At 39.6% G+C, this 24250-nt stretch overlaps 1 protein-coding gene across 1 annotated transcript in view; it reads right to left on the reverse strand.

Moving 5' to 3' along the window:
• Positions 1–958: 958 nt before the first annotated feature.
• The window catches only part of LEPR (leptin receptor), a 34443-nt gene continuing 11151 nt past the window's right edge, over positions 959–24250 (reverse strand). Inside the window, exons 4-18 of the mRNA XM_009481591.2 lie at positions 23756–23961; positions 22013–22158; positions 21223–21367; positions 18057–18353; positions 17767–17884; positions 14591–14790; positions 12387–12535; positions 11985–12141; positions 11812–11894; positions 10189–10405; positions 8841–9023; positions 8181–8276; positions 7538–7640; positions 6719–6794; positions 959–1768 (exon numbers count right to left, since the gene is read on the reverse strand). Coding sequence (XP_009479866.1) covers positions 959–1768; positions 6719–6794; positions 7538–7640; positions 8181–8276; positions 8841–9023; positions 10189–10405; positions 11812–11894; positions 11985–12141; positions 12387–12535; positions 14591–14790; positions 17767–17884; positions 18057–18353; positions 21223–21367; positions 22013–22158; positions 23756–23961 — 2986 coding nt within the window. The remainder of the gene's footprint in view (positions 1769–6718; positions 6795–7537; positions 7641–8180; positions 8277–8840; positions 9024–10188; positions 10406–11811; positions 11895–11984; positions 12142–12386; positions 12536–14590; positions 14791–17766; positions 17885–18056; positions 18354–21222; positions 21368–22012; positions 22159–23755; positions 23962–24250) is intronic.

Below are 24250 nucleotides of genomic sequence, written 5' to 3' on the forward strand. Positions count from 1 at the left end.
GGTCACTCCTTTCTATCTTGCCCCTGGGGTCCCCAAACAAACCCTAAAACAAGAACAAGCTCTTTCAGCACAGTTTGCTGACGCGTTTGAAGAGATACTTTACTCCTAAATGGAGAGAAGAAATGTGCGTATGGGTCTGTACTGCCAACAGACACACTGTGCTCACCCCTGTGGGAAACACGGTCATGTTTGACAACAATGAATTGAAAGAAGCCCACTGCTACAGGACTGGTGCAATCCACACGGGGAGTGGAAGGGGGCACTTAGTCAATGCATGAACAAGGAGCTGTGTTCATTTGACGTGTATTGCTTGAATCCTTCCCAGCCCTCGAGGAGCGTTTGGGAATCTCCACCACAAGGCCTGCAAAAGCCCCGACTCTTCTACCTCTCCCCAGCTGGAGGAACAGTCTCTTGTCATTGCTGATGACACCTGGAAGGTGCTGCTGTGCTCTGCCTGCAGATGAGCAATGTGGTGGCCCTGTATGTTCATGGCAGCCAGCTGCAGCTACAGAGGGCTTACAAATCTGTCGAAGGCTCTGCCCTGGGGCCAGACCGCAGCCTAGCGCAGAGCCTGAGGACAGAGCGTGAGCACAGACTGATCCGGATCACATCCCATCCTCTCACCTGAATGCCTATGGCACAAAGTCCAATTTCAAGTGGAGTTCTTCACGGGGGTGCTCAGACATACACCTAACAGGCATCAACAATAGATAATTTGGCACCAGAGGTTAACTTGAATACAATCGAGTCTCTAAAGAAAGTCCCCACATTTGAAAATTAGGTCAAGAAATGGCATTTCTTCCTACTAAAATCCTGGTACTGAAATATACAACCAGTTACCCAGCTTCAAAACAGGAGAGCTCCTGAAAGAAGTCAGGAGAGGGAAAAACAGGGGAACATATCAACACCAAAAAAAAAAAAAAAAAAATTAAAGAGTATCAAATTATGGTGTGATGACTTAAGAATTTTTCTCTGTGGTCTCTTGCACCTTGGCAGCAGTCATCTGAAACTGCGGCATGTATGGCACAATGGCTTTATACTTAAGGCTACTTTGGATAAATGCATTTAAATTAGGAGGTGTATGCTGAAGAAACCCCACATCTTTGAGCAGATCGGTTGTATGGAACTGACACATCACCCTGGAACCTTTTGTTAAAAAAATGTCATTTTCTCTTTTTTCTAATGATGTTATCCCTAGGTAATACAGGCTCCGCTCAGGACTATTTCCATCTGTGAAAGTGTCATCCTGATCTGAAGGCTCTGAAAATCCCTCTGAAGAAATAACAGAAAGAATCTTGCTGGGCTGCCTGCCAGGCAGATCAGGTAAGATGAGGAATGCCCCATTTCCCACCTCCCAAGAGCTACTTGAGAAGGCGCCTGTAACTAAAGAATCTTTAGCTAAGAAGCATCTATCAAAACAACTTCTTCGATTCATTTTCTGTTCGTAAAGCCCACTTGATCTAGAGTTACTGATAATAGTAGCGTATTTAATATCGGACTGCCTTGCAATTTCTCCACTGGTTTGGTCATCATGGGAGCTCTCAGAGAAGCTGCTACTATTGACATGGCTGCTAGAGCAAGCGGAGTCATGTTCAGAGTCCTGAATTTTTGTAAACATTGAATCAATTACTAACAAATCTTGTGTGTCTTCTTTTTTCAACGCTTTAGTAACACTGATGTCTTCCAGCGCTATTTCTGGTTCCAGAAGAAGAGGCTCAAACGACATTGCTTCAGGGTGCTTGATAAAAAGATGCTCAAAAGTTTCAGGCTAGAAGAAAAGATATATTTTAATGCTCATCTATTATTTAATAGCTTTATTTCAGTATGAAGTTACTGATTTTAAGAATCACAGACAAAAACCCCATAGTTTTAGTAAGAATATATAGTTGAAAATCCTCTAAAGCACATTTCCTCTTTTCTTTATGTCTGTGTGTAGGTGAACATTGAGGGACAAGACAAAAAAAGTGAGAACCTGTTTGTGTGTCAAGTCCTGCAAAGCAAGCGTTCTGTGAAGTGCTCAGTACTCCAACCAAGACAGCGTACCATTTAAGCTGAAACAGAAGCAACTGAATGGTTCCATTCATTTCAACATTAATAAACATGTGCGTATTGTTAAAAACATATGCAAGTGCTTTGCAGACAAAGGTCTTATGCCCTTAGATGTCCTTGGCTTTTTATTTAGATTGCATAAACAATAGACTTATCATTTACATGTCAACTAAAGTAACTTTCCCTGCTAGGATTCTATTATTTACGGTCAAATTCAGCCTTTCTGTAGTATTTTTAGAGCATTCCCATCTGAATAGCAGCTGTATGTTGATCTGCATGAGGAGAAACACACGCTTATTTTGGAGAAATGTATGCTTTACTACTACCTAATATATATGCATGTAAAATATACAACAGCATGAACTGACAGCAAAACTGGAACTCCTAGCTACAAAGGAAAATTCACTTGAAAAACATGTATTTCCTAATGAATTCAAGACAAAACAAATAGATAAAAACAGATTTTGTGTACATCAGCAAACCATATTTTACAGCAGGAAAGCTGCCAAAACAACTAGGAACATGTCAAAATACTTAGACTAGTACACAATTATAGAAAAGAGTAAACTAACTTGCATATCTGAGGCTACTACTTCAGTCTACACTAGCTATCAGTAACGCCTATGCCCTCACATGGCAAAGCTGGCGAGCAGGTTTCTAACCGCTTTGGTACTTGCCCCACACAAGTCCATCACCTTCCCACACGGAAACCAACCCGCACACTGGAATCTCTCCTAGTCTTCAAAATAATGTCAATCACCACATATAAAATTAACCAGCTATTGAAATGAGCTGTAGGCTGCTACTGTGCTGTATACATCAAGCCATAATGATCGTAACTTATATTGCCCAATGAAAGCTATCTTCCCTCTCACAGGCTTGCTATGAATTGACACAGGAACTCAGGCACTGCTGTGCCAAAGCAGACTGACACTCCAGTTGGTGTATACTGCCCACAGCGGCATTTTCAAACGGGAGGCATATATTGTCGGAAAGCTTTAGAACAACCAGAAAACCATGTTTCCTCCTGATACACCTGCCCTCCTACAACCAGCAGCTGGTTTATCCTCAATGGAGATGCTTTATGTTCCTTCCAAAATCTGCTTGCTCCCTCACCCCAGCCCCCGGTATCTGCTCTTACGGGGACCACAGAAAACATATAGATATTATTGCCTGCAAAGGTTAAATACATCACATTCAAAGACAGGAATATTCTTTGGCAAAGGCCACCATCTGTCAACTCAGACACATCACTTATTAAAACATGTCAGAGATTTAATCAAATACAACGCATAATCCAATGTCCTGAGAAAACGTAGAACTATAGCATCTCAGCAATTACAGAGTAAGCTGGGTGAATAGCGCTGTATTTCCACAGTGTATGCACGTATGGTATAATTTGGGCACAAACTGTGTTAAACAACAAGCAAAGCAGTTCCATAAAACTCGGGAGAAAAATCACAGTCTCAGGTCACCAGTTCCCAAACTCTGCTGACCAGATGAAACAAGACCCAAACAAACAAGGAGTTTCAAGCAACATCGTATTTTGCTCTCCTGTTCAGTCTAGGTTTTAAGTTCTATTTATCTCATAAGCCACAGGCTACCTCTGAGCTGTAAGCCAGTTACCAGGCCTGAGACAGGTTAAGGTCAAAGTTACTTTGCATTCTAGTTGCTTAACACAGATATATCAAAATATGCTATCAGCCTAATTCTGCCATGACCAGATTTTGACTTTCACATATGCCTTTACACATTGCAAATCAGCTGATGGACATAGTAGGGCAATTTAGATATGCATGAGTCTTTGCAAGACTGATATTAATTTCCCTGTAAAACATCTGTAGTTGTGTTTAAGTAATTTCTCCAACATTAGGTCCTAAAGCTTTTTTATTTACTATTTTATTGAGCAAATAAGAGGATTTTTTATGATTTTGACATTCTGCATACATGTAAAGGCTCTCAAGACAGAGTCTAGATGCAAGACTTGCCTGGTTTAGATGATGATTTTAACCTCTTGTTTCTGTGACCAATTCAATCAGGATAAAATAATACTCTAGAAATGCAGTTCTGGAGTACCAAATACGCTATATTGAATATACAAAGTAACGGTCAGATGTTGATTCAAGGATTTAACATTGATATGTACCAGGACAAGCCAGGAGTTCTACATCAAATGCCTTCCAAAAGACATCAGAACTTTCCAGTAGTGGTATATAGGCTATTTAGGTAATCAATGCTTTTTACAACTAAGGAAAAATACCATACAAGTAGCGTACACTCCTTTTTCTACTGGAAATTCCATGCGCACATACAAAAGCAGGATTTGGCCCTAAACACACGATTTCAAAGAATGTGTTCTGGCCTTGGACACTCATGAGGCGAGTGAGAGATGAGCATGCTAATCTGAGGACAGACACTCTGCTTTCAGTGCCATTTACATTAACCAGTAAGATTAGTACAACGTACGGAAGAGGCATGCTTTCTACTGCATAACAAGCTGGCAAAACTCATGTCAAACTTCAATTTCTTTCATATTGCATGCATCATTTCTTTTCCATTAATTATGGAACAAGGCATATGAATATGGAGCAGCATCACCAGGGTGTGAGCTTTAACCCCCTTCCCTAATTAAAACTTCATCAACTTTAATACACTCATTTCAGCTCTACCAGTCGGTGAGGAGAATCATTTCCAACGTGCTAAATCCAACACGCGAAGTTCATGCACCTTTGCAATCAGGGGCAGTGAGGATTGTCATGAGCTCCTTTTGCTATAGATGAAAAGATTAAATAGACAAACACAGGTGCACCGGTGCAACTTATGCTCCTGCAATTAACAGCTGTTTGAAGAGCCCAGCCCTTCCCAGGACGCAGCCGTGGAAGCAGACATGTCAGACTGGTCTGGGATTTAACAAACTGCGCAAGTAAAACATGCTTAGCTTTCTAGACCAAGCCACAGGCACAGGCTCTGCTAACGCCAGCCAGCGTGACCGCTGCCGCAAGGCTGGAGAACACCCACTCTTCCCTCCATCCGACCACAACTGCATCTTCCCCAACAGAAGGATTTCCAGGAGCTTCATTTAACATTAAAACATACAGCATGGTGTATCTGAGAATCACGTACTTTAGCGCATTAAAAAGCCACAAAGAATTGTAAGTCAAAAAATAAGCAGAAACTGCCCTAACACCACCAAAATCAGATTTTCCTTGAGGATTTCTGGCTTGCTTTTTCAAACACAGATCTAATGTTAGAGATTATTCGGGCATCTGCATTGATGTGGCTGCATGTTTAAATGATAACAAATGAAGAAACGATACAAATAACATGCACATTGGTATTTTCAGGCAAAAGCAAGCAAGCAAACGAAGAACCAGTAAGGCACAACACACACCCAGTTTCTGCATTCTCTGAGTTGCTGCTGCACCCAAATGCATGTAAAAAGTTCAAAAGACCATAATGGGACAACCAAGTGCTTGTGCAAATATGAGGTTTGATCATTTTGATGTGCCTGAAGTCAGCGGAAAGTCCCAAGCTAGCTCTCATTTAGAACAAATACTCAATTAGAATAAAAACTAACTTTCAAGTGAAGTCAATAACTGGGCAGGTCTTGCACTCAAGCTGGATAAATCCCAAACCAGTCTAACATCTCTACTTCCACAGCTGCATCCTGGGAAGGGCTGGGCTCTTTCAACTCCTTTTGAAAGCCAGAGCTTGAGAGGATTCAGCCCTTTGCCAGTCACAGCATTAGTCAATAGGGCAGTAAAACAGAAGTTAAAAACGCCAAATCTAAAGTAAGTGCTTCTGCCTGTGCAAGTGACAAACCATGTTTTGGTCTGTAATATGGCACTTGCTCCGAAGTTTTGTGAGGGCATTTTAGATTTTTGACAGAGCTACTTCCAGGATTCGTTATATTTAAACAAATCAGCATTGTATTGGATCTGTGCTTCCTGTCTTCTGAATATAAATAGAAAAATCTTCTAACAATTCTGTATAGGAAGCCTGGGAGCTGGCCCAGTGGTTCAGCAGGCAGTGACCATGATTAGACTTCAAAGAATGTCCATTCTCTGTTTAAATGAAATAAAATAAAAGATGAGAAAAGAAGCCTTCACTGAGAAAGCAAACTAAATACCTGAAAATTTTTCTGCCATTAGATGCTTTTTCTTTTAGAAATAACAGGCCTGAATTTAGATTATTGTCTCAATGATTACACACTCTCGAACTCTGGGACCATGAGAAACTTTTGTCTGCTGGTGCAAACCGGCTAAGTCCACGTAAAGGCTCTTACTTGTCATAGCTCCCGATTCACGTGCCAAATGGAGAAGCAGCTCACCCCAGCAAAGAATTTGGCCTTTGATACACACAGGTGGCACTCACTGAGGTGCATATGTATTATACCTATGGGACTCTACAACCGATTTACTAATTGCCCTGGAATTTAAAACAAACCCTGCATTCAAAAGAGATGGTGGTCTCTGGTCCTGGCCTGTTTCCAGGTATAGGCTTTCTACAGCTGAGAGAACTGCTGTATTTCCAACCTCAGAGGCTCCCAGTTGCTTTGTTCAGTAATTCACATAGGGTCTAGTCTAACCAATAGGTAGAGTTCAGTACTGGGCAAGCAGCAGTCAGACCCATGGGGTGGGGGAGGAAGCATCACCAGGGAAATACACACCTTCTGAAAATTAACTCCTTGTGCCCAGGAGCAATTCTTGGGGTTTGGAACATCTTCCCAAAACAGTTTCTTCATTCTGAAATATTAGGTAAATTCTGGAGTTGGTACTGTTCTCATATATTCTGTACTGCTGTCATTCACCTTTGCTATGTCAGAAAAGGAATCTGTGCAATTTTATTTATCCAGAACACTATGACAATGAAACAATCATTTTAGATATTACAGATGGCTAAAATTTATTAGGAAAAAATAAAGAAAGAAAGAAGTGACATACCAGGTGGCAGTTTTGCAAAAATGTAAAAAGTACAGGCAGTCGTTGCTGAATACGACCCCAACCCACCTTCCACAAAACTCAGAGGGATCTTTTTCAATTGGCTTTTACTTCAGACCTTAGTTTGAGATGACAATTAAATATGGAACTCAAGAGTGCTTTACAAATTCAAAGCACATGACACTCGTTAACTTGCCCACAAATCACGCTGCAGAAGTAAGGAGTATGGGGTACAGGCTGAAGTGCTACTTCCCAGTGAAAATGAACAGCACTGATCATCACCCTACTGCAAGGACACCAGACCCGAAAGGGCAATGGTCTGACTTGCACAAGGTAACAAGCCTGTGCGCTCAAGACACTTTAATTCTTGGTGCTGTATTCCACAGTCCACTGCCTTTCAGTACAGTACATCAAATATACGATAAAAAGAATTCCTGGCTTTCCCCAGAAAGACTCTGACCACCAGTTCAGCAGACAGGCATCACCTAAGCTGCATCACCTTCTTCTGAAGGCCTTCTGGGACTTCTATGTGACAATGAACAGCTTACCTTTGGTGCGAAACCAGCAATGCTCCAAGCAACAGAACTGAGGTTGAAATAACTATTGGCAGAACCACATAGAGGCTGGCATTATTCTCATTTTCATATCCACCTGGAAATAAAAGGAATTCAGATAATAATGCAGTAAAATAATTTGTCTGTGAACAAATAGTCTGCAATAGGGAAACAACAAACAGTAGACACAACAGCTTAAACACAAAAAACCAGTTTTATTGCACATCAACAAACCTTTACCTTGAGAACAAACAGACAAAGAGGAAGGAATCATTTTAAGTACTGAGGTGACTCCTCCATCCCTGTGGGAGGTGCCCACTGCTCCCTTGCTATTAGGAAATGAAATGAGAGCACTTGAAATAAGAGAATAGTCCACGAATGGAGAATGAAGAATCACAGGGACCTAGGATCTCAGCTATTAAGTTAGATGCATGGGAATTCAGGTCCCTCACTCAACTAATCCCACAGAGTTTTCAAATTAAAGCAACTGAAGTCTAGATCACTGTTTATAGTTATATTACAACTACTTTATTACTGACATTTTCTTCTGATAAGATACAGACTTCTCCTGCATTTAAAGTTTACTTTTACAAGCTCCTATTTCATAAATAACATGGAGAAAGATCCTACAAGTCACCTTTGGTAAACTGATCCGTTGCTCTGGATTTGCCAACTCCTCCAGCAAACACAGGGTACAGGCTGAACTGGTACTTCTCAATCAGAATAAAGTGATCTGGAAAGAGGAAATCAGCCTTTTGAATCAAAACTATTATCCTACTTTTAAACAATTACTTCCACAGAGGTTCTGGTCACATATCAGAGTTCAGATCATCCCAGAGAGGGGAATAATGAAAGCCATCTTTTATAGATACATACTTTAATATCAGGAGATTAATAGTTTTAATTACACTGGATAATCCAGCATTATTCTGTCATGGAATTAACACCTTTATGGAGCTATTGTAAAAATTTCTTAAGATTAAAGCCAAAATGCAAATGGAATGCACATACGAACTTAAATCATTAGCCGGTGTAGTCAATATTCCAGAACTAATTTTATTGCATTGCCAAAAAATGAACACACTTCAACTTCACTCTTTGTTAACCTGATTATTAAGGCAACAGTCAATCCTTTACAGTCAGTCCTCTAATAACAATCAAGAATTGCTCTACTGGTCCTTACCATAAAAGCCATCAGAGGCAGGGGGAGGAAAGGAATCCGAGAGCTCAGTAACGCTACATTTTTCTGTTCCATAACAATTAACCTAAAATATTATATTTTCAAATGCACACTCACCATAAATATAATATTTACTAATATTTGGAGGAACTCGCACCCATTTCATCTCCTCTTCTTTGTTAAGGTTCTTCCATTCAATAATAAAAGATGTTATCACATGTATTTGAGGTGAAAGTGTCCAAATCAAAATCACACAAGTGCTGTTCACTGGGTAAGCACTAAGAGACTGCACAACATTCACTGACAGAACAAGGAGAAAACAGCCGTGAATTACATGAGCTCAGACAGAGCTGAGATGAGAGCTGGGTTAGCAGGAGAGGGGTACACTATAAACTACGTGCACACGAATGACTGCTACAGTTTCAGCACTTTATCACTTACTTGTTTAATTATCTTCTATATAATAAAGCCTGATCTTTAGTTCACATAAGCAAACATATTTCTCTCTAAGCCAGCAAAGCTTGGTTTACACCTACTAGTCTCGAACACTAAACAGATCAAGTTTCTTACCAGACATCAAACAAACATCCTGATTCTCATGTGCACCTCCTTAATTATCACTCCTTAACCAAAAAATTATCAACAACTGAACTGGCATAATCTAGCTAGTAAAGCACTCATTGAGAGCCTTGTAAGCTAAATCCTACTGAACCTCTCAAGTAATGCACCAAGATAACAATCCCGTCAGACAAATGCTTCCCATTACATCTGCTACCAACCACAGGGTTTCCAGACTACGCTTACACACAATAGCAGAAAGAATTTTATCCATAAAAATGCTTTAAAAATTGCATTACAGCAGTAATGTTTCCACAACATATATTTGCATATGAATGTTACACAAATGAAGTATTCAAAAGCAATAGCCTTTATTTTATTAATAAAGCAGAGTGCAGCTGAATCAATGAAGAGGCTGCTTAGAAAGTAAAGCCAAACCTCTGAAAACTATGTACTCTGGCAGTCCGTCAGGTGAGCAGACAGAGAAACAAGACCATATTTCATTCTGGAAACAACAAAACATTCCCTAGCAGGAATGTTGGGTGTTCCCAAGACAAAGTAGATGAAACATCAGTTCTACAGCAAGATTTTATTTTTCTTTGATTAATTACTTTATAGTCTGTTAGCGGAGGGAAGACAGCCCAGTTAAACACAACTCTTTTCCCAACCCAAAGATCATTAAGATTTTCATGGCGATGGAAATTTCATTTTTCAAATAGTGTTTGGTTGGTGTGTTTGGTTGGTGAGATACAGAATCTGTTTCCCATATATAGCTGAACATACCACCATAAAACAGTTTTTATTCTAACAGAGGGAATTTTATTACAAAGCAAGTTTTGTCCAAAAGCATCACAAGGATTCCTAGCATTTTCCACATCTCAAAATGGTTACTAATTGGTGTTCTTACCTGTGCTCATTTGCTGTGATAGAGTTAAATTAAAATTAACTGAAGAAACTCCAATTGAATTCATGGCTAAAACTGTAATGGTATGTGTGGGTTCAGTCCATGGAAATGAACAGGTAGTGCCATTATCAACATACTCTGACCACGTGGTGTTTCCTGATGTCTGATGCTTTATAACATATCGGCTCACACTGCACAGTGAATGATTCTTCATCAGTGGCTGCAGCAAACATTGGCATTAATAAATTTCCCAGTCTTTGATTTCGAAAAACAATTGTTATTTGGGCAGAAGGCACTGTTCCAATTACAAGAAAACACGACCCAATAAAAGATATGCTATAGACTGGCTACCGTCCTTTTAGCAAAGGCACTGTAGTCCATTTAAAGACTTAATTTCTTCCATCTCTCTCTGCAAGACCTGACACACTTGCTACCTTTCCAGTGAAGGGAGGGCGGGGGGACAAGGAAATACAACCTTTCAGACTCCTATAGTAACTCATTGTTTTAGGTTAGTATTTTTCAGGATTGAAAAAACAGACAGATGACTGTTTGCATACTAAACAAACAGGAGTGGGCGGTCACTGATGTACTTTTTTTCCTGTGTCCTGCGTTAACCTTTTAACATAGCTTTGCCCAGTTTACATGCAGTTGCAGTGGTGTTTATACAGGCAGCTGTCTAGGAGTCAGTGGCACATTCTGCTCAGAGGTCTTGGCCAGCAGAACTTGGCAGCTGAAGACAGCATCTCTTTGATTCCATGTTATTCTTTTTTCTGAGTATTAGAATGAATTGCAGGTTAAGTCTCTGTTTCATAGCATTTGTATAACTAACACTGAAAGTGTAGGCTGACATGAACATGTCACACAGCACTGACACTTCAGCTGCATCAGTACAGCTCAGACAGCAGGTCTGGTCTCCACACATAGGCAAGGAAGCTTGCAGCCTGCCCAGAGATCTGAGGGCTCTCCTGAAGCAGCAAGGACTATAAGACTTCAGGAATAATGGGATGTTCCTCACGGCTGTGATGCAGCACCACAAGCAGTTCAACGTGGCTGTGGTGCATGCACCTGGACCTGCACAAGAACAATCTGACTGCAATCTCAGATGGGTCCACTGTACAAAAATCAGCTCACTTAGGAAGGCTGGCCTGTGAGCTTCCTAAGTCTGGAAATACGCCTGTTGCCATTGTAGGCCTGTGCTGAGCCTCACCTACCTGTTCATCCAGAGCAATCACACAGCACTATTATAAAGTTTTTGTCCTACTACATTACTATAAACTCAGTAATGATTAGGGTAAAAATCAGGTCAATGTGTGCCAGCTAGGTGCAGAAAAGATTACAGAGAATAAAAACAGAAAGGGAAAGGAGTAAAGTACAAACCATCTCACCTTGTATCACGCTATTACAATGAATATTCACCAGCAACCTCTACTTGCCTCTAGTATTAGCCAAGCAAGAGACAGTAACACAGAAGAAGTCATATCCCAAGTGCCGTGCACATGAAGTCCCATAAACAGTGACTGCCCAAGTTTGCCTTCCAGGGCAGTATGTGCTTATCATACTCCCTTTTGGCAATTCTACCAATGGTTTTTGGATCAAACTGAAAGACCAAAACGTAATTGTTCTCACCTTCCACAGGAGTGTAACATTCTTCCGCCTCCTTGCTGGATCTTCAATAATAATTCTCCAAAACTCAGGGCCTTGTAAGGGAGCTGCAAGATGACACAGTTTTGAAAGAACAGCGTCACACCACAGTCTGAAACTGGACAGACCATCAGAGTGCACTCTGAAAGCACACATACCTTTGATATCTTTTACAAGCGTATAGGCTGGTCTGCTCCAGTTGCTCCAGTAACCTGATCCATCCAGTTCTCTGCACCGGACCTGAACAACATACTCAACACAAAGTTTCTGAACTTTTATCACAGCTGATCTTGGTGCGTTTGAAACTTCATAAAGCTGTAACAGAAGTCAAAATATTTAGAGTGAGAACAAAAGGCTGTTCAGGCATCTGTTAGAGTCAAAATTCCTGAAAATGAATCCAATGAGAAAGTGGCCTAATCAGTAATATTCCTTTGCTAGATAATGCAAATGCTTATAACCGTGATTCATTGCATGCCGCAAATTCCACAAAACCCAGCTAACACACTAAATGAGAGTACTGCAACAATTCATGCTTCAACCTACATTAAAAAAGACAGTACCTCCCATGTAATTTCTTCCCTGTTCACAGCATACCGAATCTGAAATTTAAGATCATCGTTTGTAAATATTGGGTTTGTCCAGCTCACATTCAGCAGCCCAACATTCCTGGTGATTTCTGCTTTAACATTGGAGGGAGGAAGCGGCTTCACTACAAAATTGAAAGAAAAAAAAGTTACTGTAATGTCTGCACTGACATTTCTCATTAAATCCAATCATCATGGTTTACTTTCTTCTGTCCTGAGGGTGGCAGGTAACACACTGTGGCCTCTGCTATTCCAAGTAAAGCTGGACTATAATGCAAACATAACAATTCACCAATCCAGGCTGGCTGGCCCATTCACTGCAGACAAAAGCGTTGCTGACTGAGAAAGGCAATGTTTGTCTAACAGGAAATTCATTCCTATTTTGACCCAAACTAAAATTACCAAAGAAAATCTTAAGTTGAAATATCAAAAATCAAAGTTTCTTATAGAACAAATATTTAAAAAAAAAAAAAATCCATGGGCAGGTTTATTTTTATTTTAAACCACAATAGCATCTATTGGTGCTAGCACCTGGTACCTCTCCTGGTACAAGCAGCAAAAGACATAGCCTGGCACTAACAGGGTGCGCCACTGTGGAAAGCAGCAGCACACATGGCCCAGAAAGGCAGCTCCTATAAAAGACTGTGACAGACATTATGAAATGATTAATGGAAATACTACATTAAGTTTTTATTTTACTAATAGGAAATCCCACCAAAATTGAGCTGCTCCAGCAGACTGAACGTGAATGTCACAAAGCCCTATTTTGTTAACAAAGCAAAAAGTTAGAATAAACTTGTTTTGACTAATAGATGGTGAGTGAGGAGAAACAACAAAAAAAATGAAATAAGCTTTAAATTTAGGATGGTGCTAGAATGAGTATGCTTTGTTTTACTATGATACAGAGTACCTTTCATGCAGTGTAGGTCAGTTCTATTCATTGCTTTTTATTTAAAGTGATGACTTGAATAAACCAGACTTCTAAAATTCTGCTAGAATTCCTCACTGGGCAGCACTGTATAAAGCCACCACCTTTCCCCAAAAGGGCCCAGCCAACTGAGAGCACAGACATGCCCGACACAGACTAACACTACAGCTGCCATGCTGACAAGGTGCCAGGTTCTCTTGGCAAATTGTCTAAGCAGCAGAAGTGCAGGATCCCTACCTGCCATCCCTCACACCACCCTCCTTTCTGATGCCCAAGGCTGCCAATAGTTCTCTGCTAATCAGCGAACTTGCTTGTCAAAAAGACACAAACAATCCTCTTTGAATGAGACAGAAGCAACCTTGAAAACTACAAGGCCACCAAATTAATAGTAATAATAATTCCCATACCCCACTTAGCTATAATGCACTGAACTTTGCCTTTCCTTCCTGTGACATTCATGTTTGCTTACTCTCTTTAAACTTTGAAATGCGAAGGATAGTTTGATTTAATTTATGTTCTCTGTATGCATGCTTCCACACACACATCATAGATGTATTTTATTCTGCTTTATTTCATGTAGCACTTCTGCGGTCTAGCTGCCATGTTTGCTCTCTACATATGTTTGCATTTGTGTCAAAAATAGCCCAATGAATGCTCTGAGTCATAGACCAGGTAAGACATGCTTTGCACATTTTACAGTGTTTGAAAACACTCAAACACTCTTCCTGCCTCTTGCTTTTAAACAAACTTAAGTGCTCTGTGTGTCACAGAAGAAACTTTGCAAAAACATGCAAGAGCATGAACAGTCCCTGTGATTTTAAACTAATATAAAAGTGTGTAAGTAATACATATAGTGCTACACTGTATCAAAGTATAAACTTAACAACTGAAGACTTCAGAAAAATTAGATAACCGAGAATCTTAAAAATTAGACTGCCTTTTTAAATATAATAGTTGCATTTTCTGTAGATGTCTTTGCAAAACACCCAAGAGGATAAACATGCAAAACTGGACGTTTCATTTTATAGGTATTAGCTGCAGTTACAATCTGCTCCTGTGCCAAGCAAAATGTATGGAAATAACATTTAATCCAATGTCTTTTAGAAGACAGTATCAAAGTTCTTGTGTGGTTTATGTTCTTTCCACAATCAAATTTATTTAAAATGCTATGAAGAAGTACTTTACCTACACCATATAAGGAATGAAATCCAAGGTCACAAGTGAAGAAAGACGTGCACAAATCTTGACCTACCCACATCTGCTGGAACGACACAAGTTGGTGAGGATTCAAGTGTTCCTAGTGAGTGCTTAAACTCTATCCACATGGTATATCCAGATAAAAGAAAAATAGGCTGAAATGTGCACTCATAAGAATGATTCTTCTGTAAATGGCATTCTTTCACCTCTGATTTTGGAGAAGTATTTGGAAAGTCAGAACAATAAATTCTGCTCCTTAAAAGAGAAAAAAAAAACATTCAGCTAATACATTGCAAACTATAAGCTGCTCATGGCATCAGTAAAATAGAACTCTGAAGGCAATAAAACAAATGGTGTCACTGGAACCATCTGGGGTTTTCTGGTTATTATTTGGACAGATCTTGAACTTGACTCTGCACTAAATGGATAAGTAACACTGCAGTGTTACTCCTTAAAACTTTGGCTCTTGGCCTGAAAAAAGTAGGACATGAAGGCTCTCCCCAGTGCAAAATCTTTTGATAAGAGACTAACAACAGGAAGAAACAGGTACGACAAGAGCAGGCATCTCCAAATACTCATAAATCATGCTTCTTGAGTGGTATGTATTAGCCATAAACATAGCAAGGCAGATCTCCTGCCAAGAAATTACTCCAGACAGGAATATGACTTTCAAAATACCAACAGGCATCCAGAGGAAAGCTGCCACATGGACCAACTGGACATGTACAGCGAAGTCTCCAGGAGATGGAAATCACATAACAATATCAATTCTGGAGGGTGGTATTAAAATCCCACTTACAGCCAGTATCGCATCTGGCAACAGAAGAGAGGAGGCCTGGACTCTGGATAAAATGGCACTGGATATCTTACCAGTGATGGAAAGGAAAGTTTTCAGATTTCTCCTAAGCTTCTGCACAGCTCAGACTTGTGGTGAGAGTGGCTAGATAGGGTATTAGTTATTCAGCTGAACCACAAAAGTTACACTTAGCTGAATCTCTCCTTTTCCTGTCAACATAGCTGATACTGATTAAACTGTTGCCTTGTGCTTTGAAGGTTCAGCTTAGCATTTTGTTTTTACAGGATGATCATTTCTGTGCTGTTTCTGTTGGCAGCACTGACTGTAGAGGAAGATGTAGTAACAACCCAACCAAAACAAGACACCAACAGCAAAGCTATCACACCACATTACTGTAGACAGTTGGATTTCATCTATAAAATGTGACTGCATCAGTAACTAAGAAGAATAGCTGTGTGCTTCTGGAAAACCTGACGAGTCTGATGTCGATGCAACACATCTAACCTCCAACTTTCATCCTGTGGACCTATGTCTAAGTAAATACTAGCAACTCCAGCGTATTTACAGTGCCTCTTACAATCAAGCTTGGGCAATTAAAAAACCTGACCATTTCATTTGGTTTCAAGCTTGTAAACATTCAAGTTCATTTTGTATTTTTGCTCCCGATATGCAATGGGATCTTATGCAAATGTGTTTTCATAACTACAAATTTTTAAATGTCTTATACTTCAACTTTTTGGTAGTCAGTACATTTGTGTGGTCCCCCATGATTTCCCCCCCACCCTTTTCAGCCCTTACTATTAGCAAACCAAACAAAAATAAAGATCACAGTAAATATTAGCATCTGGGAAGCATTTTCAGTCTGTATTAGTGTTCACTGTTTGATCTAGCAGGAACACTGTAAGAAATGTACAGATTATCACTTCGTACTAGAAAACAACATTTTTAGCTAAACCTGAACAGTGAAAAAATGGGAATAAAAAACCTGGCAAGAGCAGCATGGTTTTTATTTCAAGCTCCCTGCTCAGCAGGACACTCGTTATATTCATATTTGTGAAGACAGTCAAAACAAAACCTACCTTAGCAGTCAGCTAGTCACTAATCGTGCCCTAAAAGCCTCCACTTGAAATCTCAAGCATTCTAGTTATTGCTCCAGTCCACAAAATCCTGAGAAATATTCAGCTTGGTACCAATCATGGTTCAAAACTTCAGTCCACCTCCAACAGCTAAGACAGTCCAGCCTTCCAAAGGATTAGGCCCTCAGAGCTGATTTAAGCTTGTTTGCCAAAACTTTTGCATATCCAGTCCAGCAGAGCAGTAAAACTAAAGATTTTTTCTCAGGAAGGGTTGTCTGTCCATCTTGTTTATATAAAGACTAACACACTTCTAGGAAACTCTCAAGCTCAATGTATTAGTAACTCAAAGGGATTTTTTAGTTTCATGGTAAAACAATATTATCACAGGCACTATTTGTGCACATGAATGAAGATAAGGATGATCATACCACTGATTTAATAATTAGTTTTGTATTTTTCAAACAATAATGTGCTTGCTCCACACCACACCCCAGTTCTCCTGCTCTGTCCAAAAGACAGACAAAATTAAACCAACTATCTGTAAACAAGCTAGGCCAAAACACCTGACCAAAACCATGAAAACTAAGAATTGCTCTAGCCACCAAAGATGTTACCTTCACAAAGCAATATTCCCTTTATGAACTAAGATTTGATTCTCTCTTTATAAGCAAGATTTTTTTCCATCTGGAATGAATTAAATTCCATCCCTGTGTTTTTATCTACTGTCTGTATATAGAAAAAAAGATGCAGAATCATAGAAAAATCGAAGATTGGATGGAGACCTCAAGAGGTCTCGAGTCCTACCTCCGACTCAAAGCAGGGTTACATTCAAAGTCAGATGAAGTTGCCCAGGGTCCTGTCCAGTCAAGACCTGAAAGTCTCCAAGGACAGAGATTCTATAGCCCTTCTGAGCCACTGCTCCAGGGCTCAGTCACTCTCGCTGTGAATGTTTTTTTTTCCTTATTTCCTTACAATGTGTAGATGCGAGCAACTAGAAGAATAATTTTTACAACTGATACAAGCAAACACAGCTACTTTAAGAGAACTGCCTTCCAAACTGCATCTACAGGTTTTACAAATGCTGAAGAACATTGTAAACAGAATCCACGTTACATACTTGGGTATTAAGGATGTGGTTTAGTGGTGGACTTGGCAGTGTTAGGTTAATGGTTGGACTCGATGACCTTAAAGGTCTTTTCCAACCTAAATGATTCTATGATTCTACCTATGGTCCCCTTTCTGCACACGTAGTTAATACCTCTGGAGTTCCAGTTGGGAAAAAGTCCAGCTTACAAATGTAACACTATTTCCAGAGCAATGCTTTCCAAACATAAAGAGTGAATTAAAAGCTATACGTACCTGTAGTATCTTAACTGCAAGGAACTCCCCAGAAGCAATGTGTCTGGGTTTGCAGACCATCTGCAAGTCATTTTAGTTAAGTACCCATCCGTTTCACATGTGATGTTGATATTCACATCTAATTAAAACACATTGAAAGTTTATTAATCAAAATATAATTGTTTCTACAAAAAACATGCATTACAAGTCATAACTGCTCAATAAAACCTAACTGGACTTTAAAATGGAATATTCTGACCTTACTATTAAAATGCACCAAAATTGTAATTTAAAATCATCTGGAGTCTTACCTACTACATATAATTCAGCGTATCTATGATGACATTCCCTATTTTGATGACAACAGTACAATGCGTTATAGAAGAAATTTCCTCTAGGTTTTGTTGCTTTCAAGTTGAAAAGAGTAACTTTGCTTACGCGATCATTCACAAGCGTATACTGACTTTCTGGGATTTCTTCTGCTAAATTCAGCCACCAAACAATCTTCTTGGACACTACAATCTTTGTTTTGTTTTTATAGATGCAATGAAAGGAAACGTTAGAACCCACACTGGTCAGTATCTTAGGAGGGAAGTACAGGACTTCAGCTACACAGAAGAGGAAAAAAAGGAAAAAAAAATCCATTGGCATTAGAATCTGAACAAAAAAAATATAATAGCATATGTCAATAGAATATTATTATCTATTGTTGTTTTCAGTTGCATTTCTAAGTTTCCTACTTCTTAATTACTATTAATGACTATAGGGGAGAGAGGCAGAAATGAGCCCTTGACTGTCTTCCCCCGACAACTGATGTTTGTAAATTCTGATAAAAATAATCTTTAATATCCCCAGGCAAACAGGAATTAAATGAGCAGAAAACCACTGGAGGTTATAGTGAAAGCAATACACAGCAGCACAAGGGAAACAGGGAATCGTACAAGCTCCTGTAAATTAAATCTCAGGAAACTAGATTAACACTGCTGCTTTCTACTCAGCCCACTTTTTTAAGGCATCAGGTCAGCTTATTTACATACTGCAACAAGTACTCGCAACCTAGAAAGGCCTAGCTTCTGTAACTTGTCTCACAAAGACAAACACCACAAATTTTAAAATTGTAAAATTGTCCTCAGGTAGAAGTGAGAGAAGATCCAAATAAGAGAAGAGTGACGTTTGGGTTTGGAAAAAAAAAAAATCTAACCCTTTGAATCCTGCAAGGACATTGAAATCATATGCTAGCTGAAGCATTACTGTAATAGTGGAACATGTATTTTGAGAGAATTGCTATTCAGAACTGGGGGCGGAGGGTTGAAAAACAATAAATTAAAAAAAAAAAAAAAAAAGCTTTCCAGTAGTTACTAATCCTATTCCTATTGAACTCAGCAAGAGATTAGTGTCTCAAAAACTTGTTTACCATCTCAGCAGTGTAGTTAATTCCAAATGGTAGCAGTGATACAGTAGTTCGCCTACGCATAAAGAGACTGAATTTGTAAAGCATGTAAACATGCATAAGCTCAGCCTCAATCATTCAGGTAACTTAGGGGAGCTACAGGTGTTATATACCTGCTGAAAAGGAACAGTTTTCCAGAGATCAACACAAAGCCAGCATGAAAATCCTTAAAAGGTCAGGTTTGCTTTCCATAGTTCAGGAACCACCTCAGATATTTTTAGGATTTTTCTAAAATACAGGCCTTCTCAGATAGTAGAGCAGACCTACAATATTGTCATTGTCAAAGACTCTCATATTAAATATAAATCAGAATGTGAATGTACAAAAATATAACTGCCTGATTTCAGTATTTACTCTTCTGGTGTTAATGTGCCTCTGTGAATGCAAGGCAGCATTCCTGTTACCAGCTGCTTCGCTGCTCCCAGCTGTGCTGCATGCTCCACTGTTCCTCCATTGGCTCATCTTATCATTGGCCATTGGAGGCCACTTGCCAATTTGAGCTTCCTGCAGTGAAGAAATTAATCCCTCTATGCTGCCATCAGATTTGTCACAACGGGATTATTTTGCTGATGAGATGTATGTTTAATACAATTACATATCCCATAACAGGATTAATAAAAAATAATCTAACAGTATCTACTGCACCTCTTTTACATCTGTATTTCTCAACACACTCCTAAATCCTGTCTGAAAATATCAATATATGCATATGAGAGAGAGAGAACATGTGTATTTACCCCCCAAAAATTCTAAAAGCTATATAGTTCTATACACATATATGCACACACACTTTTTTTTAATTTTTATATATAGAGAGAAAGAGATAAATCCAAAAGACTAAGGGCCAGTTAGGCCTCTAATCATATAATCAGGCATCCCGTGTTTCATGCTCAATTGCCATGAGGGCCTGTGTATTTTCAGCTTTCTTGGAAGAGAGTTCCTTCTGCAAAGTTTAGTTATTTCCTTGGAACTTGATTTAAGCACATACATTACATTATTTAGCATACAGTAAGCAGGTGTACACGTAAGCACCTAGGTAAAGCACTAGTATTGTCATGTAATAATTCAGAGGATACCTGTGACAACACAGATCAAAACATTACCAATTAATTGTAAGGAGAGCATGGGAAAATACAATGCAAAAACCCTGAAATCTTTAGGCTGACCCAAAACAGCTCAATCTGCAAAGCGAATCAGCAATCCTGGTAATTGACCAAGGATTTGCCGAACAAAATTTCTTTCCCTTCCTATACACTCTGACCATGAATAAAGAGCCATTATGATCTATCATTTCAGCAGGAGCTGTGTTGATATAAAGGACCTCATTAAATCATAACAGCCCTTTACTCAGTTCAGGAGAGCTCTTACTGTGTGCGACATGTCAGGAACTCACCCTATTTGGGTCGTAAATTGATTACAGTATATAAGATTATATGCTTAACACTAAAGCCACATGCATTGAAACTGACTGACTGGGGCTATTATGCCATTTATGAATGGGGCTCAGCATTACAAACCAAGATGGATTATGTTAAATCTACAAACCCAAAACTGTGTTCGGCACTTTTAGTTCAACTCCAAAGCCTCGTACTAAAATAAAAGTTAGAGAAGGCATTAGGAGAAAAATCTTCTATTGAGTAGAGGTTAAATGCTGCCAACTGTCTTTTGAAATGGAAAAACTCTTAGAAAAAGAGCTTTTTCTGGGTCTGAACAGGTGCTTGGTGAGCAAGCAACAGGGCCAGACAAGGAGGTGTCGTGGAGCTGACCATGCAGTCTGCATGCATTACTCTAGAACTCTTTTAATGCAAGTCTTGAACAAAGGAAAGAGTGGAACCTCAGGCAAAGCCATGCAGAAAGAGAAGCAGAACAGGAAAGAACTTCCACAGGTGTTTTCAGCCCAACTCATGCTTACAGTACCTCCCTGGATAACACGTGTTCTCAAATACTCATTCCACAAAACAAAACAGAGAAATCTGTTCTATTCCAAAAGACTACTTACTGCACATAAGCAACTGCACGTAACCTACCTCCCAAGTTGAGATTATAGGGTGTGCTCCAGTCACTCCAGAACCCTGGACCATGACGATTCCTGCACCGTACTTGAACTAAGTATGAAGAATCAAGTGGTGTATTGTCTATGGCCAGTGAGGTTTCTAGAGCAACTTGAACCATCTGTTGGATTATCAGAAGCCATTACTGTTGTATAATGAAACAAGAAAGAGACAGAGGGAACCAAACCAAATAGTCTAGAGAGTAGTTTTTAGGTAGCAAATTGGGTAAAAATAGCTTTCTTCTTTAAGTTTGAATATGGTAGAGGTTGCATACCTCTGTGGAAAACGTGTTATTTCATTACGGACAACAGAGCCAGTTGCATGGTAGCAATTCACTAATAAAAGTTATAAATATTAAACATATATGCACATATCATGGAATTTCAGGTTTGCTGAAAGGAGAGAGCTTTGCCTTTAGACTTCACAGAATCTAGCATTTCATCCAAATGGAAAGATGGGAGTTTGTTTTTAAGACCCAACAGAAGACAGGTCTTTCATCATTGTGTAGTGGCTCTCCTAGTGTAAGAGATGTAAAGCCCAGCTTGCCAGCTCTACCACACTCTGCTGATGTTTACCAGGGTCTTCTGAACACACCAGCTCAGGAGAAACCAGTGGGCCATGCCCAGCTCCACCAGACCAGCCATGTCGCTCATCCCACCAGAGCCACTGCCCCAGGACAAGGAGCATGGTAAGAAATCCTGAGCTCTGGAAGATACCCACCAACCTGCACTGCTCCACCGTAAAACAGTGAGCAGAGCTGACGCACCTGCCAGCCATTTTGACCTGAATTTGCAGAGATCTTCACTTCATACTGGAGTGGGTATGGCATCAGCACAGGGTCAGACCAGCAGATTCTCACTTGACCTTTCTCTGTCATTTCCAGATGCAGGTTCGAAGGAGGTTCAGGCTTTACTGCGGACAAATTAATTGACAAGTTTATCACTAACCTTATTGCCTGTGATTGCTGGCAGTAATGTGTTTTTACTGATTCACAAGTCTCTTTCATGCGTCTTCTTCAAATTCAGCTTTCAAGAGCTGCTCTACAGCTAGTGTATGACAGACTAATGTTGTGTAATATCACTGGAAAAGTGCACCCTGGCACTGTTGCATAGTTAGTTATCAGGACATGCTGCCTGACCTAATGTTTGCCTTAAAACTACATGAATTTCTTGCCTTGGGCCATGACTCTCCCCAGTAACCAAGCACTAACTTACCTGTTTTGCCGAAAAGAGGACTAAGAGAGATGGGAGTGCTGAGCAAAGCAATTAGCTCAGGTCCTTAAGAGATAGGAGATAATGTCTTCGTACTGTACACAAAGAATTTCTAAATATTCCCAACCTTTCTACAGTGATTATGGCTATTAAAGAAGGTCTCCAGGAGAGCTGCATTAGGGCAAAGTAAAAATGGAGGGTTTCAGAAATTTCCCACAAGGATGACGAGAATTCTCTGGAGAGGGAAATGGATGGGCAATTCAGAATGATGATTAGGATTACACCCACTCTTCCTTGGAAAAAGGCGTAGCTTTTAAAAGAAAAGTCAGTAACTTCTACATCATGCTTTCGTGATTCTTACAATAGAAATGATGTCTGTTCTACTGATGCCACCTGTTCTGCTGGTATCATCTATAAGCAAGTACAACTCTACATTACACAAGTATTCATAGCATTACTTTCACAATAATTTTTAATTGAGCTAAATCTTGGCAGAACATATACTAATATTATGCATTTTTAAAATATACTTCACTAAGCAGAACAAACTAATTATGTCATTTTAAACACTGGCAGATGCCACTCTGAATTTCTAATTTTTTCCTGTAGCATGATTTAAAAGCAGCATGATGATAAATGCAACCTCTCATCTTCAAAACTAGCCTGCCGAGAGACTTTGAACTTATTCTGTCTGCAAAGCACATCAGTCAGAAAGAAGTTTATAAAACTTCTACTTTTTTTCCCCACAGCTGACAGAGTCCCTGCCTTTTTGAAATTTGCCAAGATCTGCAATAACTGTGCATACTGGATAGCAACACATATCAAATCCATAATGTCAGTATGGTTTTAACTTGATTAAATACAGAGGAATGTTTTCCGAATTGGAAAATGCTGGAACTGTACGTGCAAGGAACAACAGGACAACAGAGCTGCTTGAAAGAGGCAGTTTTGCTTCCTAACTAACTTGAGGAACAGCTTTTTTTCCTCCTCGGTTTTTAATTTAAGTCCTCAGTAACACAGACAAATAAGCTCCACCACTGCCTCAGACTCAGGCACAGAGCTGTCCTGATTACAAATGAAAGATCAAGTATGTTGACAGCCTGGCCTTTGTTGAGTATGGTTTTGTACAAGAGCCCAGAAAGGCATTAGGCGGCTAAGAAACGTGTACAGCACCACCCTGAGCAAGTGAGACAGCACCAGGAAGCCTCTTCCTGTTCTGTCTGTGCCCTCCTTCTCCAGAAAAGACATCCTGCTGCTGTTCTCCATTAAAAAAGGTTTAAAATATAGGTCAGTCTTACCTATGTCTATGGGCTTGACTGACATCAAAGGTGACCATAGAGGTGTTACACCAATCGTAATCTTCAGCCACATGATGTAAGTGTAGTTGAGTCTCAGAGAAGGCACACAGCATTCACATTTGTCATACTCACTACAGTCACACTGAGCAACCAAGAGAGTCCCCTTCAGAAAGCTTGTAGATACATCTCCCAGTGAAAGCTCTGATCTACAAGGGAAAAAACAAACCATAAAACAAAACAAAGCAATATTTCTTTCTATACTCTATCTCAGTAGAGGAGGTTTGTCCATCTGGATAAAGTTTACTTAAAAAAAAAAAAAAAAAAGAAAAAAGTAAAAAAGGCAGTAATTGTAACCAGTTGCTTTTACTTTGCTGCTTCTCCCTTTTTAAATGGTTTCCAAGTAAAGTAGTTCAGATGATTTCATGAAAAGTATTCCCAAGGTTTGACTTTAAAACAAATGTGTTACAATACTAGATGATACCCATAGTTTAGTCA

The sequence above is a fragment of the Pelecanus crispus genome, chromosome 5 (assembly GCF_030463565.1).
Source record: "Pelecanus crispus isolate bPelCri1 chromosome 5, bPelCri1.pri, whole genome shotgun sequence".
NCBI classification, from domain to species: Eukaryota; Metazoa; Chordata; class Aves; order Pelecaniformes; family Pelecanidae; genus Pelecanus; species Pelecanus crispus.